This window comes from Ammospiza caudacuta, chromosome 25 (assembly GCF_027887145.1).
Source record: "Ammospiza caudacuta isolate bAmmCau1 chromosome 25, bAmmCau1.pri, whole genome shotgun sequence".
Classification (NCBI taxonomy): domain Eukaryota; kingdom Metazoa; phylum Chordata; class Aves; order Passeriformes; family Passerellidae; genus Ammospiza; species Ammospiza caudacuta.
In genome coordinates, this window is record NC_080617.1 from 5884241 (window position 1) to 5902691 (window position 18451).

General features: G+C 58.2%; 1 protein-coding gene across 1 annotated transcript in view; it reads right to left on the reverse strand.

The window, feature by feature from the left end:
- Positions 1–18451, reverse strand: part of ADGRB2 (adhesion G protein-coupled receptor B2) — a 30795-nt gene that overhangs the window by 684 nt on the left and 11660 nt on the right. The window contains exons 5-29 of the mRNA XM_058819932.1: positions 16930–17097; positions 14540–14704; positions 14365–14466; positions 13669–13775; positions 12786–12980; positions 12611–12679; positions 12391–12499; positions 11271–11417; positions 10460–10535; positions 10286–10388; positions 9257–9300; positions 7014–7140; positions 6198–6301; positions 5331–5433; positions 4950–5100; positions 3841–3910; positions 3634–3700; positions 3458–3543; positions 2792–2890; positions 1893–2064; positions 1725–1820; positions 1548–1587; positions 764–1422; positions 481–516; positions 108–212 (exon numbers count right to left, since the gene is read on the reverse strand). Of these exons, the coding sequence (XP_058675915.1) occupies positions 108–212; positions 481–516; positions 764–1422; positions 1548–1587; positions 1725–1820; positions 1893–2064; positions 2792–2890; positions 3458–3543; positions 3634–3700; positions 3841–3910; positions 4950–5100; positions 5331–5433; positions 6198–6301; positions 7014–7140; positions 9257–9300; positions 10286–10388; positions 10460–10535; positions 11271–11417; positions 12391–12499; positions 12611–12679; positions 12786–12980; positions 13669–13775; positions 14365–14466; positions 14540–14704; positions 16930–17097 (3200 nt within the window). The remainder of the gene's footprint in view (positions 1–107; positions 213–480; positions 517–763; positions 1423–1547; positions 1588–1724; positions 1821–1892; positions 2065–2791; positions 2891–3457; positions 3544–3633; positions 3701–3840; positions 3911–4949; positions 5101–5330; positions 5434–6197; positions 6302–7013; positions 7141–9256; positions 9301–10285; positions 10389–10459; positions 10536–11270; positions 11418–12390; positions 12500–12610; positions 12680–12785; positions 12981–13668; positions 13776–14364; positions 14467–14539; positions 14705–16929; positions 17098–18451) is intronic.

The window sequence follows — 18451 nt, forward strand, 5'->3', positions numbered from 1 at the left end:
GTGCCCCGGGGTGCCCTGAGTGTCCCCGGGGTGCCACAGTCCATGCGGGAGGAGGAAAAGGCTGGCAGGGTGCACGCCAGGGCAGGACGGGGCCTCCAGGACCTCACCTTGGAGGAGCCGGTGGACGGAGCCCGGTACCGGTCCAGCGTGTGGAATTTCTGGTTGAGCTCGTGGTAGAGCTCCGAGTGGCGTTTCCGTGTGTGCATCACCTTCTGCGGGGGCAGAGCAGGGCCTGTGGCCATCGGCTCTGCCCGCTGTGTCCCCTGTCCTTTGGCACTGTCCCCATCCCTGTCCCAATCCCTGGCATCCCAGACCAGCACTCCACGCTCATCATCGGTGTTTTAATCCAGAGCCAACGCTTGGCACTGCCTGGTCTAAACCCCTCGGAGCTCAGGAGCCGCTGGTGGGGCAAAGGGAGTGGGGACAACGTGGATCAGTCCCCCACGATGACACCGGTGCCACCTCCATGGCAGCACTTACCTCAAAGTCCAGGTCAGAGTACCGCAACCTCTTCCTCTGGCAGGGGGACAGGCAGGAGCAGGGGAGGAGATGGAGAAGAAAAGGGAAAGGTCTTTGCAGGGCCAGGATGAGAGGGAACAGGGTTTAGGGGCTCATGCCAACCCCAATCCATGCCCAGCTGGGGACACGGAGCTCATCCCGCCAAGGGTGGGATGGCACGGGGGGAATTCATGCATCTTTACACGTGCATTTGTCTCCTGGGCACACAGCTCCCTCCCCACATGGGCACCACCCCCCCGCTCACCTCCAGGGACCCCACTTTCATGGCAGAGCCGGGCACGGTGCGGGGCATGGTGCGGCTGCGCTCCGACAGCTCCGAGGCCAGGATCTGCCTCACCGTGGGGTGCTGCTTGAACTGCAGGCCGTAGGGCGCCTTCACCGTGGCGTAGGGCTGGTTGAGGTTCACATTGACATGATCCACGGCCACAAAGCCGGGATAGGCGTCCCCTTCTGCCGCCGGGCGCCCCGTCCCGCCGGGCACCGCTTCCTCCGCGCCGGCACCGAGGGTTCCTTCCTCCCGCGGGAAGCGCTTGAGGCTGCTGGTGCGCCGGGGCAGCATCATGTAATCGCTCTCTCGGGGCGGCTCGGGAGCCCGGATCCAGCCGTATTCCAGGGGTCTCAGACTGCTCTCAGTGCACAGGTAAACGGGACCCGGCGCCTCCAGACTGAGCTGCTGCGCTGGCGGCTCGCCCAGCTCGGTCAGACCCGCCACCACGTTGGGCGTCATCTTGGGCACCTGCACCAGGATGCTGGTGGGGGGGATGTTGCCGGGCAGGCTGGAGAAGCCCAGGCCGCCCTCCGAGGTGGTGTTGAGCTTGGGGTCTTCGTCTCCGTCCAGGGAGATGCGCGACAAGGTGCCCGTGATGGTGGCGGGGTTGCAGGTGTTCACCTCTTTGAACAGCACTGTGGGCATGGAGCGGGGTCAGAGCCGGCCCTGAGGGTCCCACCGTGGGTAGGGGGCACAGGAGGGACCCCTCTGGCTCGTGCTGCCTGTCCCTCCCAGGTGTGGCCAACAGAGGGGAGCTCACCTGTCTGACACGCCAGGTCAACGTCCTTTTCAAAATCTGTCTATAAAAATCCAGAAAGAAGGGAGAGAGCGAGACAGAGAGGAGAGAAAGAGAAGGGAGAGACACGGGGAAATGAAGCAGCACGGCCGGGCATGGGCAGCAGCGGCGGCGGGGGTCTCCAGGGGGGGACCCACTCACCAGGATCTGCACCTGCCCGTTCTTGCAGGAGTCGGGCGAGTTCTCATTCTCCTCGCTCCTGCACCCCCCCATCTGACACTTGACCACGTCCTGGACCTGCGGGGACAGAGCCGGTCACGGCCCCGCGGCCAGGGCTGTCCCCCGGCGCCCCTCCGGCGCCGCCCCCACCTCTCGGCGCAGGAAGCCGTGCACGGTGATGATGACGAAGCCCTGGACGGAGTTGAAGACGGCGAAGAGGACCTGGAAGAGGATGGAGCGCCGGTCGGTCATGGCGAGCACGGCCGACATCCAGGTCAGCGCCAGCAGAGGCAGGACCACGCAGGAGCTCCACAGCGATGCCCTGGCGCAGGGAGAGAGGGGCCAGGGTGAGCCTGAAGGGTGGGGCTGCTCTGGGAGAGCCCCCCGAGCATCGCCCCCTCCCCACAGCAGCCCCCCAAACCCCACAAGCATGGTTGGGGCTGTGTGACACAGCTGTCCCCTCGTCCTCGGTGTCCCCAAGCCAGTGCTGGCTGGGAACTGAGGGTTGAGGGGACCTGTGGGCTCCAGCCCCGCAGGTGTGTACCTGTCCTCACACAGCCACAGGGTGCTGGGGGGACACGGGGACACCACCACCCTACCACGGCCACCAGAACAGCAGAGAGGGGAATTTGGGGATTTTTTCTCTTTTTTTGCAGCGAATTTTGGGGCTGCCTCTATTGTGACCAAACCCCCATGAGCAGGGACTTTGGCGGCCACACTCCATGAGGAGAGTCCCGAGGGTCCCCACCTCGAGGCCAGACAAGCCCCCCAACCCCAGCAATGAGGTGACCTGCCATGGGAAGCCATGCCATGCAGACGTGATGGGACACCCCGCCCCGAGCACACAGCATCACCCTTCCTTCCTTCCTTCCTTCCTTCCTTCCTTCCTTCCTTCCTTCCTTCCTTCCTTCCTTCCTTCCTTCCTTCCTTCCTTCCTTCCTTCCTTCCTTCCTTCCATCCCCTCGGGGACCCCCAAGCCGCCCCCAGAGATGCCCAGAGCCCCCTCCCCGCGCTGTGCTCGGGGCGGGGGGCGCGGGACGGGCACTAACATGGCACTGCTGGCGGTGGCGGAGGTCATGGCCGCGCTGGACACCACGCCGCACTTGGTGCATTTCAGCAGCAGGCTGCCGCACGGGGGGGGCTTGGAGCTACGGGCCCAGCGCCCCCCCGGCGCCCCGCGGCCAGGACCGGGCCACGCGGGGACGAGGAGGAGGAGGAGGAGGGATGCAGGCATGGGGAGAGGAGAGGGAGCAAGGCACGAGGGTGAGGGGATGGACAGATGGACGGACAGATGGATGGAGGGATGGATGGATGGATGGATGGATGGACGGACACACAGGCAAGAAGCAAATGGGAGGAGGAGAAGAAAGAGAAAGAGAGAAAGAGAGCGTCGGGTTAGTCGAGGGTGGCAGCTGTTAATGGCGAGGGGGGGTGGCCAAGCGGCAGGGGAGGGGGCGGGCACGGAGGGGGGGCTGTGGCCTGCGGACCCCCCCCTTCCCCGAGGGGCTGCCCCCCAAATTCTGCCCCTCCAGCAGCCCCCAACGAGGAGGGGCTGTGCTCACCCCGCGCTTGGCCCCCGCCGCCCACTGATGCGGTGAAATCTGCCCCATCCTGTGCCCGCTGCTTGGGCACCCCGTGCCCAGCCCCTGGCAGGGTGTGGGGGTCTGGGGACACCCCTGGGACCCCCTCTCGTGGGGCACAGGGCACACACTTACCCAGCTCGCTGCTTTTTGGACTTATCTGAAATGCCGTCGCGGGACATGAGCTTGTTGAAGACGATGATGCCCACCAGCATGTTCACCTGCGGGAGGGTGGGCTCAGGGCTGGCATGGAGACCCCTACCCGTGCCACCAGCCCTCCCAGGGTGGGGTTTGGGGGGTCCAGGGCTCACCAGCACAATGACAGCAGCGGGTCCCACGAAGGCGTAGAGCAAACCGCCCTCCAGCGAGAGCCAGCAGCTGCAGGGGACACAGGGTGGCGGGTCAGGGACAGCCCCGTGGTTGTGCCCTGCTCCCAGTGAACCCACAGCAGCCACCATGCCCTGCCCCCTGTCCCCTGTCCCCACCACCCCGTGTCCCTTGTCCCCTGTCCCACGTACTAGCTCGCTGTCCCGTAGCCTTTGGTCCGCGTGAATCCAACGGAGACGGCGACCACGAGGGCTGGCAACCCTGGAGAGGGGACACGGGGATGGAGGAGATGGAGGAAGGTGGCACTGTGCCCACCCTGTGCCAGCTCCAGGGGTGGGGACAGCGATGGAGCTCCTCTGACAGCTCCTGAGGGTGCCACAACCGAGACACCCGGGTCTGCTTTGGTGCGCTGTGCCTCAGTTTCCCCTCTGATGTGTCGCAGACATCTTGTATGAAAAGTCCTTTCCTTAGGATTTTTCCTCCTGAGAAGCTGAGAGGCCTCAGGAGCAAAATGTAAACAATGGTTATCTGCTGCTGTGGAATGCAACAGGTGCATCTGGGATTGGTCTCATGGGGTTGTTTCTAATTAATGGCCAATCACAGTCAGCTGGCTCGGACAGAGCCTGAGCCACAAGCCTTTGCTATCAGTCTTTCCTATTCTACTCTTAACCAGCCTTCTGATGAAATCCTTTCTTCTATTCTTTTAGTATAGTTTTAATGTAATATATATAATAAAATAATATGAATATAAAATGAAAAATAATAATATATATAATAAATTATAATATATAAATGTAATAAAAATCATAGTATTTAATTAAGGTTTCCTTATAATAGTTTATTTTTAATATGTATAATATTTATAATATTTTAATAGAATATTTTATAATATTTTAATAGAATATTTTATTATGTATTTATATATTTATATATTTATATATTTATATAATTTTATATATTTATTTATAGACTTTTTATTTAATATAATATTTATAATATCCTATTTTTAATATTTTATTATTTTAATATTAATATTTTATTATATATTACAATATATAGATAATAATAAATATATAATAATAATTAATAATACTAATATAAAACAAGTCTTCTGAAACATAGAGTCAGATCCTCATCTCTTTCCTCACCTTCAGACCCCTGTGAGCACCATCACACCGAGCCTGGGGTGTGCCAGGGACGGGCAAGGGGTGCCCCCCTCCCAGCCAGGCCAGGAGATTGGTAAACAATGAAGATTCTTTATTCAGAAATAAAGATTTGCACAGCCAGGCCGGGCTCTTACCCCATCCCAAGCACAGGAAGCGTTTCCTGACCAGGCGTGTCCGGATCCGGCCGATCACCGCCAGGTACGACTGCCAGGCCTCGGTCAGCACCCAGCAGAAGGACGAGAGGAAGAAGAAGTGGAGGAAGGCAGCGGTCATGGTGCACACGCCCTGCAGGGGGAACACGGGGACATCACGGGGACATCACAGGGACATCACAGGGACATCAGTGCCTGGCACTGTGGTGGTTAAACGCCCATGCCCGGCGAGGTTTGTGTCAAAGCAAGGGGGATTTAATCCCGGGATCGAGTTAATCCAAATCCAATCTGCAGCTGGGAGCCAGCAGGGGACCAGGCGAGAGGCTGAGGGTGGCAGGGTGGTGGCAGGGTGGTGGCACCCACCTTGCTGAGCATCTGGGACTGGCCCACGAGGATGAGGATGTTGGAAGCCAGGATGGAGACACAGAAGTTGAGCAGGATGATGGAGCGCTCCGACTTGATGAACCTGCGGCAGGAGCGGCGTGGGGCCAGCCTGTCTCTGTCCCAGTCCCATGTCCCTGTCCCTGTCCCATGTACCATGTCCCTGTCCCATGTCCCTGGCACTTATCCTATGTCCCTGTCCCTTGTCTTTGTCCCATGTCCCTGTCCCTTGTTCCTGTCCCTGTGCCTTGTCCTATGTCCCTATCACTTCTCCCATGTCCCTGTCCCATGTCCCATGTCCCTGTCCCATGTCCCTGTCCCATGTCCCATGTCCCATGTCCCTGTCCCTTGTCCCTTGTCCCATGTCCCATGTCCCTGCCCCATGTCCCATGTTCCATGTCCTTGTCCCTTGTCTCTGCCCCATGTCCCTGTCACTTGTCCCATGTCCCATGTCCCATGTCCCATGTCCCTGTCCCATGTCGCATGTCCCTGTCCCATGTCACTGTCCCATGTCCCTGTAACTTGTCCCATGTCCATCACTTATCCTATGTCCCTTGTCTCATGTCCCCATCCCTTGTCCCCTGTCCCTGTCCCATGTCCCCTGTCCCTGTCCCCTGTCCCTGTTCCTTGTCCTTGTCCCTGTCCCCATCCCTTGTCCCATGCTGCCACAGGGTGGGCACTGTCCTGTGGTGGGGACAGTCTCAGGCACTTCTCCCACCCAGCTTTTCCATTCCCATTAATCCCATTGATTCTGAGCCTTCCCCAGTGCCCTGTCCCCCTTTGTCACCCCCTCCCCACACAGCCCCAAGCCCCAGGAGCCCCCCATGTCCCCATGTCCCCTGGGGTCACCTCCAGAAGGCGGCGTAGATCACCAGCAGGGTCAGCAGGGCCATGCAGGACACGGCACAGCCGATCATCAGCGGCACCGACGGCGTCCCCGAGGGGTCCATGGCCTGGGGGGACACACAGGCTGAGCCCAGCCCCCTCCCCACTGCTCCCTGACAGCCCCTCTGGTGCCAGAAGGGGTCAGTGGCAGTGGTGGCACTGCCAAAGAGGACTCTGTGCCAACAGGGAATGGCAATGGGGTGCCCCCTCCCCTCCTGGCACACTGCAGTGCCCTGTATGGAGCTCTAGGGGCCATGGCAGCCCCTGCCCACACAAACCCACCCTGCTGGGGGTGCTGGGGCTGCTGGGGGTGCTGAGACCCTTCCCCTGGCTGCTGAGGATACCCCAACCCTCCTGTGCCCACCTCATCCTACGAATGCCCCTTACCCATCCCCATTCTCCAGTGCCCACCTCATCCTAGAAATGCTCTGTGCCCATCCCCACCCTCCAGTGCCCATCTTATCCTAGGAATGCTCTGTGTCCCCACCCTCCTGTGCCCGCCTCATCCCAGAAATGCCCCATACCCATCCCCATTCTCCAGTGCCCGCCTCATCCCAGAAATGCTCCATGCCCATCCCCACCCTCCAGTGCCCACCTCATCCTAGAAATGCATCCCCACCCTCCAGTGCCCACTTCATCCTGGAAATGCTTCGTGCCCATCCCCACCCTCCCTCAGGACCGCCCGTGCCCAGCTCAGGGGTCACTCCCCAGCCACACCCCGTGTCCCCAGCAGGCTGGTGGCTGTCCCCAGCCTGTCCCCAGCCTGTCCCTGTGCCCTACCAGGTCCCTGGGCAGCTGGGCGAGCACGGCAAAGGTGGCGAGCTGGCGGCACTGGCACTTGGTGTGCGCCGGGAGGGTCTCCAGGGTTTGGCAGCTCTCCGTGTCCCAGTTTCCCAGGCCAGCATCGCTGATTAATGGCAGGAGAGAGCAGAGGGAGAGCAATTTGAAATGATCAAACACGCGGCAGCCCCTCGCTCCTCTCCGGGGTTAACCCCTTCCTGGCCTTGCCCAGGGGGTGGCACTGAGGGGGCACTGCCAGGGGAACCCCCCCAAGCCTGGGGAGGGGGTGAAACCATCCCTGCCCTGGAAGGCTTCGGGTTTAATCATCCCACAGAGCTCTGAGAAGGAAGAAACATCTCAGAGAAGGGCAGGGCAGTGGCAGGACAGGCAGGAACAGCCCCAAGAGCCCCCTGGCACCTCTGTCCCCTCCCAGGGGAGTGCAATGGGGACCCCTCCCTCCATGGGGTCCTCATTATGGGGACCCCTCTGTCTTTGGGACCCCTCATTATGGGGACCCCTCATTATGGGGACCCTTCTGTTTTTGGGACCCCTCTTGGCCTTGGGGACCCCTCCCACCTTTGGGGACCCTTCTGTCATGGAGCCTTTCCTGTTAGAAAGATCTCTCCACCATGGAGATCCCTCATTATGGGGACCCCTCTGTCTTTGGGACCCTTCATTATGGAGACCCCTCATTATGGGGACCCCTCTGTCTTTGGGTCCCTTCATTATGGGGACCCCTCATTATGGGGACCCCTCTGTCTTTGGGACCCCTCATTATGGGGACCCCTCATTATGGGGATCCCTCTGTCTTTGGGACCCCTCTTGCCATTGGGGACCCTTCTGTCATGGGGGCTCTCCTGTTAGAAGGATCTCTCCCCCATGGAGAGATAAAGGTCCCCCCCCTTTTATGGGGACACCCTTTTTATGGGGACCCAACCCTTTGGGGACCCTCCTGCCATGGGGACCCTTCATATTAAAGGGATTTCTCCACCCTGGTGACCCTTCCTGTCACAGGGACCCCTCCTGCCATGGAGTGCCCCCAGTGAGGGGGCAGAGAGTGGGGTGGCACTGCCACGCCCAGGGAGAGCAGCCACAGCCCCCAGCAGGTCAGGAAAACCAGGAACTGTGTCTGTGGGACAGCTGGGGATGTCCCTGGGGCAGGGCTGAGACCTGCCACGCTCATCACAGCCAACACCTCCCCACCGGTTTGGGGGATGAAAGGAACCAGTGACCCCAAACCGTGGGGTTCCCGTGGCTACCTGGGCAGGGGGGCTGGCAGTGCCCTCCCCCAGCCCGCGGTGCTGCCCGCCCCCCTTCCTGCCCTACTTTCCCTCATTCCTGCCAGCGCTAACAAATCACATCTGGCAGCCTGGCAGCGCCTCCGGGGCCACATCGATCCCGTGGGAGCTCAATTCACCCGTGCCACTGGGGCTGGGATGCGGGAAGGGATGGTCCTGGTTCCTCATCCCTGCTCCCGTTCCTGCCCTCCCATCCCTGCTCCCATATCCCTGTTACCCCATCCCTGTTCCCATCCCAGCTCTCTCATCTCTGTATCCATCCCTGCTTTCTTGTCTCATCTCTGTATCCATCCCTGTTCCTTGTCCCTCTTCCCATTCCTGTTCTCTATTCCTATTCCTATCCCTGTTTCCCTATCCCTGTTCCCTGTTCCTTGTTTCCATCCCTGCTCCCTGTTCCCATCCTTGTTCCCCATCCTGGTTCCCCTGTTCCCTGTCTCTGTCCCTGTTCCCCCATCCTTTTTCCCACCCCCATTCCTCCATCCCTGTCCCCATCCCCATTCCTCCATCCCTGTCCCCATCCCCATTCCCCCATCCCTGTCTCCCATCCCTTTTCCCATCCTCATTTCCCCATCCCTGTTCCCCCATCCCTGCTCCCTGTTCCCTGTCCCCGCCCCCGTTCCCCCATCCCTTTTCCCATCCCTATTCCTCCATCCCTGTTCCCCCATCCCCTGTTCCCATCCCTGCTCCCTGTCCCTCTTCCCTGTCCCTGTCCCCATCCCTGTTCCCATCCCTGTTTCTTGTCCCCATCCCCATCCCTGTTCCACATCCCATTTCCTCCATCTCTGTCCCCATTCCCCCACCCCTGCTCCCATCCCTGTCCCCATTCCAGTCCCTGTCCCTGTCCCTGTTCCCAGTCCTGGCTCCCTTCCCTCCCAGCAGCCCCCTGGCACTGCCAGCCCCGCCCTGTCCTCAGAGTGTCCCCATGTCCCCGTGTCCCTCACTCACGTCCTCGTGTAGTCCCAGGTGACACACTGCGGGTGGGACGTGCCCTGCGGACACAGGGACAGGTCAGAGCTGCCCTCAGCCCTGTCTCCACCCCACCAGGGACATGCCACCCCTTGGGGACATTCCCCGGGTGTACCAGGGGTGGCATGTCCCCACCGTGGGCACAGGGACCATGACACAAATTGGGAACAGCTGGTTCAGTGCCTGCAGGTGACAGGGACACACATGGGACTGGGAGGGGACACGGTGATGGGACAGCGGGGTGACACACGGATGGCGTGGGAGGGGACACTCACATTGATGATGTGGGAAAGGACATTAATGGTGACATGGGAGGGGACACTCATGGTGGTGATGAAGGAACTCGTTGATGACACAGGGGGGTTGATGATGAGGAAGGGCAATGCCACAAGAGGGGACAGCCACGATGGCAATGTGGGACAGGGGACACTTGTGTGGGTGACACAGAGGGGGACGCTCACAATGACGTGGGAGGGGACACTCAGTGATGATGAGGGACAAGAACAGTCACATAGACATGCCAGGGGGGACACAGGCTGATGACATGGGGAGGGGACACATTGATGACATTGGAGGGGGACACACACCTAGGTTGATGTTCTGGGAGGAGACACATTGGTGATGTGGGAAGGGACATTCATGGTGACGTGGGAGAGGGACACACACTGGTGACGTGGGAAGAGAGACATGGTGATATAGAAGGGACACTCGTGATACCAAGGAAGGGGACACTCAAGGGAGGGGGCACACACATTGATGATGTGGGAAGGGACATTCCCGGTGACATGGGAGGGGACACTCACGTTGATGACCATGGGAAGGGACACTCGTGATGCCAAGGGAGGGGACACTCACGTTGATGATGTGGGAAGGGACATTCCAGGTGCCAGGGGAGGGGACACTCACGTTGATGATGTGGGAAGGGACATTCCAGGTGCCAGGGGAGGGGACACTCACGTTGATGATGTGGGAAGGGACATTCCAGGTGCCAGGGGAGGGGACACTCACGTTGATGATGTGGGACAGCTCCACCAGCACGAGCGGCTCCGCGGGCCGGGTGGGCGGGCGCACCGTCACCGTCAGCACCTTGGAGGTGACGGCCAGGGGGCTCCTGCGGGAAGGGACACGGGCTGTGACAGGCTGGGGGGACAGCGGGGGACACGGTGGGGCGGTGCCACTCACCTGGGCGGGGGCAGGATGAGCCCCAGCGTGCGGTACAGCACCGCCCCGATGACAAAGTGCGACGATTCCTCGGCTTCTGCAGAGAGAGACACAGGGTGGGTGACACGGGAGAGGGGACACGCAGGGCAGGCCAGATGTGCGCCCAGATGTGTGGGGTACACGGCTCGAGAGCACGCGCGGTCACCTGCACATGCCTGGGGGTGCAGCTCAGGTGTGTGTGAATGGGAGCCAGATGTGAGCCCACATCTGCAGCAGGTGTGCACTCATGGGCACCTCCAGATGTGCACATTCACACCTCCAGATGTGCAGGCTCATACATGTGTGCACTCCCAGATGTGCACTTACATGTGCGCATTCACACCTGAGTGCACATCCAGATGTGCACACTCTCAACATGCACACCTCCAGGTGTGCAGGCTCACACACTTGTGCACATCCAGATGTTCACGTTCACACCTGTTTGCACACCTGGACTCTCCCAATATGCACACTTCCAGATGTGCAGGCTCACACACGTGTGCACATCCAGATGTTCACGTTCACACCCGTGCGCCCACCTGCACACCCCCAGATGTGCACACGCCCAACTGACACACCTCCAAATGTGCAGGCTCGCAACACATGTGCACATCCAGATGTTCACATTCTCACCTGTGTGCACACCTGCACGCTTCCAGCATGCGCACCTCCAGACGTGCAAGCACACGCCTGTGCTGTCCCAGACGTGCGGGAACGCTCAGTTCGACGCATGCCCACCTCCAGCTGTGCCCACCCCGCCAGATGTGCCCACAGCTGGGCCCTCCCCGCTCACCTGCTGAGGCGAGGCTCAGCACCTCCCTGGGGATGAAGAGCTTGTCCTCGGAGCTGCGCGCCCAGTCCTTCATCCCCCGCCGGCCCCTCATGGGGAAGTTGATGTCGCTGGACACGGCGGACACGGGCTCCCGCTGGATGCTGGTCACTGTCAGGGGACACCAGTGTCACCTCCCCGCTCCTGAGTCCCCTCAGGTCCCCACACTCACATGGTGGTGGTCCCAGGATGAGGGAAGAGATGAGAATGTTGACTCCATGTTTCAGATTGAACTTGATTCATTATTTTATTTTTTTATATATATCTATATATATTTGATTTTTATATCTAAAAATCAAATACATATAATACATAATATGTATAATATATATTTATTATATAAATATATAAATGTATAAAAATACTAGAGAAATATATATTTATTATCTTAAGATATATATTTATATTGTATTATAATATATAATATATAATATATAATATATAATATATAATATATAATATATAATATAATATATCTTTATTATATGAATATATATTTATTATAACATATATAAATATTATAAAACATATATTTATTATTTTATTATATATATTATATTAAAACTATACTAAAATAATAGAAGAATTTCATGTGGGAAGGTACATTCCTGATGACATGAGAAGCCTTTCAGCTTCTCAGGAGGAAAAATCCTAAGGAAAGGATTTTTCATAAAAGACGTCTGTGACAGCAGGGCGAGTGTGGAGCCATGATATTTTCTGAAAAATCCTTTCCTTAGGATTTTTTCTCCTGAGAAGTTCAGGAACAAAATGTAAACATTGATTATCTGCTGCTGTGGAATACAACAGGTGCATCTGGGATTGGTCTCATGTGGTTGTTTTTAATTAATGGCCAATCACAGTGAGCTGGCTTGGACTGTCTGGTCAGTCACAAGATTTTGTAATCATTCTTTTTCTATTCTTAGCCAGCCTTCTGATGAAATCCTTTCTTCTATTCTTTTAGTATAGTTTTAATGTAACATATATCATAAAATAATCAATCAAGCCTTCTGAAAGATGGAGTCAGATCCTCATCTCTTCCCTCATCCTTGGATCCCTGTGACCACCCTCCCACCCTGCTGCTCACCCAGGTTGTCAGTGACAATGAGGGAGCTCTGGAAAGCCTTCAGCGCGTTCCCCACCAGGTGGATGAAGTCCTCCACCACCTTCATCAGGTGCACGGAGCCAGGAGAGACCTGCAGGAGACGGGAGAAGCTCCAGAACCACCAGGATTGGTCACCGCGATGGGGACACCCCCGTGGCGGGGACATCCCAGCCGCCACCACCACCGCCCCTGTGCCACTCACCTGCTGGGCATCCTCCCACTTCTCCCGGTTCTCAGCGTCCACCATGTAGCTCACCACCTGGAAGAAGCGCTGCGGGGACGGGGCTCAGCGGGGCTGGGGACAGACCGACGGACAGACCGACCGACCGCCACCTCCCCGGGGATCGGGGGACCCTCTCCGTCCCCCCAGCCGCTACCTGCACGTCCTCGGAGGACGGGATGTAGGTGGCCCTCTTGAAGGTGTCGGTGACGTTGCGCAGGATGTCCACGGAGAAGAGCAGGTCCCCGCTGTAGTAGCTCTTGCGGGCCATGAGCTCCAGCAGGCTCCGCACCACCTGCGACATGCCCTCCCCTGCCAGCACCCGCTGGCCCTTGGCCAGGTGCTCCCGCAGCTGCCACGGGGAGGGGACAGCCGTGTCACCGAGCTGCCACCACCCCACAGCGGCGCTGAGTGTCCCTTATTGTCCCCAGAGCCCCAGGGACACTGCAGAGTTACTTAAGGCAGATGTGCAGGATGAGGGAGTCTACAGGGGTTTGGGGACATCCAGGGTGGTCTGGGGATATTCACAGGTGTTTGGGGACATTCACAGAGGTTTGGGGACATCCAGGTTGGTCTGGGGACATTCACAGGGGTTTGAGGACATGCAGGTGGTCTGGGGACATTCACCAAGGTTTTGGGACATCCAGGTTGGTCTGGGGACATCCAGGTGGTCTGGGGACATTCACAGGGGTTTGGGGACATCCAGGGAGGTCTGGGGACATCCATGGGGGTCAAGGGGCATCCTGTCCATCCCAAAATCTTTTTCCCAAACACGCAGGAACACAACCCCAACCTGAACCCCCCTCCAGCTCTGGGATGGGATCCCTCTTCCCACCCCATAGGGGATTCCATGGGGATCCGAGGAAACCTTCCCATCCCAAGAACCATTCCCCACGACACAGCCTGGTGGGATCCCCTTTCCCCAACCACCCTGCCTCAGTTTCCCCATGCCAGGGAGGCTTTTGGAGTGCCAGGGATGGGACAGAGCCCCATGGACAGGGCCAGGGGACAGAAGGGGCCGTGCCAGAGCGGGCACCTACTGAGAGATGCAAGTATCTGTACTCGTGGGACACGCAGCGGGCGAAGCTGGGCACGCCCCAATAGGCGACCCCATGGGGGCTCAGCAGGCACCGGCGGCTGGCAGTCCCTGTGACGGAGATTTGGGGTTGGGGTGGGCACTGCCATCCCTTCCTGGCACCCCCATGTCACCCTGTGCAGCTCCAGGGTCAGGGGATTTAGGGGTGCTTGACCCCAATGTCACCTACAGCCCCCTGCCCAGCTCCAGGGGATTTAGGGGTGCTTGACCCCAGTGTCACCCACAGCTCCCTGTGAAATTCCAGGGGATTTAGGGGTGCTTGACCCCAGTGTCACCCACAGCTCCCTGTGCAGCTCCAGGGCCAGGGGATTTAGGGGCACTTGATCCCATTGTCACCCACCACCCCCTGCCTTGCTCCAGGGGCCTGACCCAAATGCCACCCCCTGCCCATGGGTTTGGAGTTGCTCAACCCAAATGCCACCCACACCCTCTACTCTGCTCCAGGTGGCCTGACCCCAATGTCACCCCTGTCTCTGGGGCTTTGGGGTTGCTCAACCCAAATGCCACCCACACCCTCTACTCCAAGTCAGAGGGGTTTGGGCCACTTGTCCCTCAAGCCACCCACTTCCCCTGGGGTTTGGGGTGCTCAGCCACCCACCACCCCCTGCCCTGTGCCAGCCCTGGGGACATCTGGGCTCACCTGTGGCGTTGGGGGGACATTTGTTGTAGATGATCTCCCCGGCAGCCGTCTTCTTCCAGGTCATCAGCATCACGTACTCGTCCTTGCACATCTCGTGGTAGGCTGGGGGGGAAAGGGGGATCAGCACGGCCCAGATGTGGTGTGAGGGGCGCTGTGGGGTGGGGGCACCCCGTACCTGGGCATTTCTTCTCGTTGCAGGTCTTCACCTCCTCGCCGGTGCCCTCGCAGGGGTAGCCCTGCATGCCCGTGCCCTCGCACATGCGGAAGCGCCGCTGCCAGCCGGTGTCGCAGGTCTTGGAGCAGAGGCTCCAGTGGTTCCAGGGACCCCACTTGCTGTCTGCTGTGGGGATGGGGACACTGTGGGACACCTGGCTCTGCTCACGGAGAGTGACGCCCGCGGGGACGGGGATGGGACAGCATCGGTGATGCCCCCACATGCTGTGAGCCGAAAACCCGCGGGGTGTGAAATGCGTGGGTCAGTGATTGAAATCTCTTTTAGAGCAGGCTGGCATCCTGCTGCAGATGCCATCCTGCTGCAAGTGATGCCCATCCTGCTGCAGATGCCATCCTGCTGCAGATGATGCCCATCCTGCTGCAGATGATGCCCATCCTGCTGCAGACGATGCCCATCCTGCTGCAGATGCCCCTCATTCCCTGCCACCATCCATGGGAAGAGCAGAGGTACGTTCCTTGTTATTTGGCTTTTTCTCCATTTCCCTTTGTTTGCTTGAACTTGTAAACTCCACAACACAAATTTAGCTGAAGACTCATTCCCAGACTTTCCCAAAGTTATCAATTCATGCCCTACTTTGTCCCAAAATTGAACATTGAGGACTTCTTCAGGAGAAATTTGTGGGAAGTGTAGAAAAAGCCACCTCACAGAGCCACCACCTCCCTGTGTGGCTGCCACCGGTGCCACCACTTCTCCCACAAACAAGGAGCTGCTCGAAGGACAGGATGGGGACCTCGTGGTCCATCCTGTGCCCGGTGTCCCCACGCCCAGAGCCGTCCCCAGCCCCGTGTGCACAGTGAGATCTCCCTCGTGCTTGTACGCCCAAAGCACGGCGGGACCCGTCACCACCACCTGGCACCGACGGGTCCCCAACGCGACCCATGGCGAGGACTGTGCCAGCCTCCTCCAGCTGGATGTGCCCGGTGATCCCTGGCATCACCGACATTCCCAGCATTCCTGGAATTCCCAGTATTCCCAGTTCAGGAGGCACAGGGACATTTATTGAGCCGCGACACAGCGAGGACACCGTGGGGACACCACGAGGACACCGCGGGGACACCCCAAGGCCCAGCCAGGACACCCCCAATTCCTGAAAAATTCCCAAGGAATTCCTGGGGGTGGGCACGGGCCCCTGGCCCCAAACTGGTAGCGCTGGGAAGGACGGGGACACCACGGTGGGGTCCCTGTCCCCGTCCTGGGGGTGGCACTGGGACCCTCTTGTCCCAGTTCCTGTCCTTGTCCCTGTGTTCCCCTCCCAGGGGTGGCACTGCCATCCCCCTGTCCCCACCCCCGGGGGTGTCCCTATGTCCCTGTCCCATTGTTGCTTCCCCTGTCACCCTGTGTGGCACATGGCCGTGTCCCCTTGTCACTGTTGTGTCCCCTGTCCCCGTGTCGCTATCCCTGTCATGGACGTGGCACTGCTGTCCCCCTGTCCCTGTCCCCATCACAGTCCCAGAGGTGGCATTGCTGTCCCCCTGTCCCTGTCCGTGTTGCCATCCCCTGACCCTGTCCTCCTCTCCATGTCCCTGTTCCCCTGTCCCCTGTCTGTGTCCCTGTTCCCCTGTCACTGTCCCCTGTCCGTGTCCCGTGGTGACATTGCATCCTGGAGATGACATTGCTGTCCCCGTGTCCCTGTCCCCATCACGGTCCTGTAGGTGGTGGCATTGCTGTCCCCCTGTCCCTGTCCGTGTCCTTGTTCCCCTGTCCTCCTCTCCATGTCCCTGTTCCCCTGTCCCCATCATGATTCCAGAGGTGGCACTGATGTCCCCCTGTACCTGTCCATGTTGCCATCCCCTGCCCCTGTCCTCCTCTCCGTGTCCCTGTCCCCCTCTCCGTGTCCCTGTCCCCGTCCTGTTCCCCTGTCCCCTGTGTCCCTGTTCCCCTGTCACTGTCCCCTGCCCGTGTCCCATGGTGGCATTACATCCTGGAGGTGGTGGCATTGCTGTCCCCCTGTCCTCCTCTCCTTGTCCCTGTTCCCCTGCCCCTGTCCCCATCTGTGTCCCTGTCCTCCTCTCTGTGTCCCTGTCCCCTGTCCATGTCCCTGTCCCCTGTCCATGTCCCTGTCCCCATCTGTGTCCCTGTCCCCATCTGTGTCCCTGTTCCCAGTCCGTGTCCCTGTCCCCTGTCCATGTCCCTGTCCTCATCTGTGTCCCTGCTCCCTGTCCATGTCCCTGTTCCCTGTCCATGTCCCTGTCCCCATCTGTGTCCCTGTCCCCTGTCCATGTCCCTGTTCCCTGTCCATGTCCCTGTCCCCTGTCCCTGTCCCCCGTCCGTGTCCCGTGCCGGGTGCGCGGTGCCGTCCCCCCGTTCCCCCCCGGCGCGCGGGGCCTTACTGGGACAGGTGGGGTTGGAGCACTCCCGGGCGTCGGCGTGGGCCCCCCGGCACTCGGCCCAGCCCTGGGGGGCCGCCACGCTGCACCTGCGCGTCCGCTGCTGGGTGCCGTTGGCACAGGTGACGGAGCAGCGGCTCCAGGCGCCCCACGGCAGCCACTGCCCTTCCACTGCGGGGACAAGGAGAGCGGCGTCTGTAGCCGCGGTTCTCTTCGCAGAGAAAAGCAAGGCACAACTTCCCCAGGATGTGTTTTGGGGTTCACTTTCTCTTTGCAGAGAAAAGCAACGCACAACTTCCCCAGGATGTGTTTTGGGGTTCACTTTCTCTTCGCAGAGAAAAGCAAGGCACAACTTCCCCAGGATGTGTTTTGGGGTTCACTTTCTCTTTGCAGAGAAAAGCAACGCACAACTTCCCCAGGATGTTTTCAGGGATTCACTTTCTCTTCGCAGAGAAAAGCAAGGCACGACTTCCCCAGGATGTTTACTGGGATTTGCTTTCCCGTCACAGAGAAAAGCAAGGGATTCACATTTGTCGCGGACATCTTTTTGTGAAAAATCCTTTCCTTAGGATTTTTCCTCCTGAGAAGCTGAGAGGCCTCAGGAACAAAATGTAAACATTGATTATCTGCTGCTGTGAAATGCAACAGGTGCATCTGTGATTGGTCCATGTTAGATGTTTATAATTACTGACCAATCACAGCCCAGCTGGCTCGGACTCTCTGTCCGAGCCACAAGCCTTTGTTATCATTCCTTTCTATTCTATCCTTAGCCAGCCTTCTGAAGAAATCCTTTCTTCTATTCTTTTAGTATAGTTTTAATGTAATATATATCATAAAATAATAAATCAAGCCTTCTGAAACATGGAGTCAGATCCTCGTCTCTTCCCTCATCCTCGGATCCCTGTGAACACGGTCACAGACAATCACGAGATTTTGGGCAGTTGAGTGGAGTTGAATGCTTGGCACATTCAGTGTAATACAATGTATTATATAATGGAATAATATAGCATAATAAAGTAATTAATTAGCCTTCTGATATCAGTGGAGTCAGATCCATCATTTCCTGCCTTAATTTCTGATAGGTGTCAGCTCCCACTGCACACTTGGGCACACCAGGCATCGGGTCCAACCCATGGATGTGCCAGCTCAACCTGGACAGGCAGTGCTGGGAGTGGGGATTGTCACTGGGACTGTCCCCTGCACCAGCTGGGACACAAGGGACACGCTCAGGGTGGAGACCTTGGTGTTGCTCACACTGAACTTAGCATTTCTGGCAGCCTTGGTATTGCTTCCAACCAAACCCAACGTCTCTGGCATCAGTCCTGACAAATCCAGCATCCTTGGCATTGCTTTCCACCAAATCCAGCAGCCCTGGCATCACTTCTAATCAAACCCAGAATCCCTGGCATCGCTTCTGGGCAAATCCAGCATCCCTGACATCACTTCCAAACAAATTCAGCATCCCTGGCATTGGTTTTTACCAAATCAAACATCCCTGGCATTGCTTTTAACCAAATCCAGCATC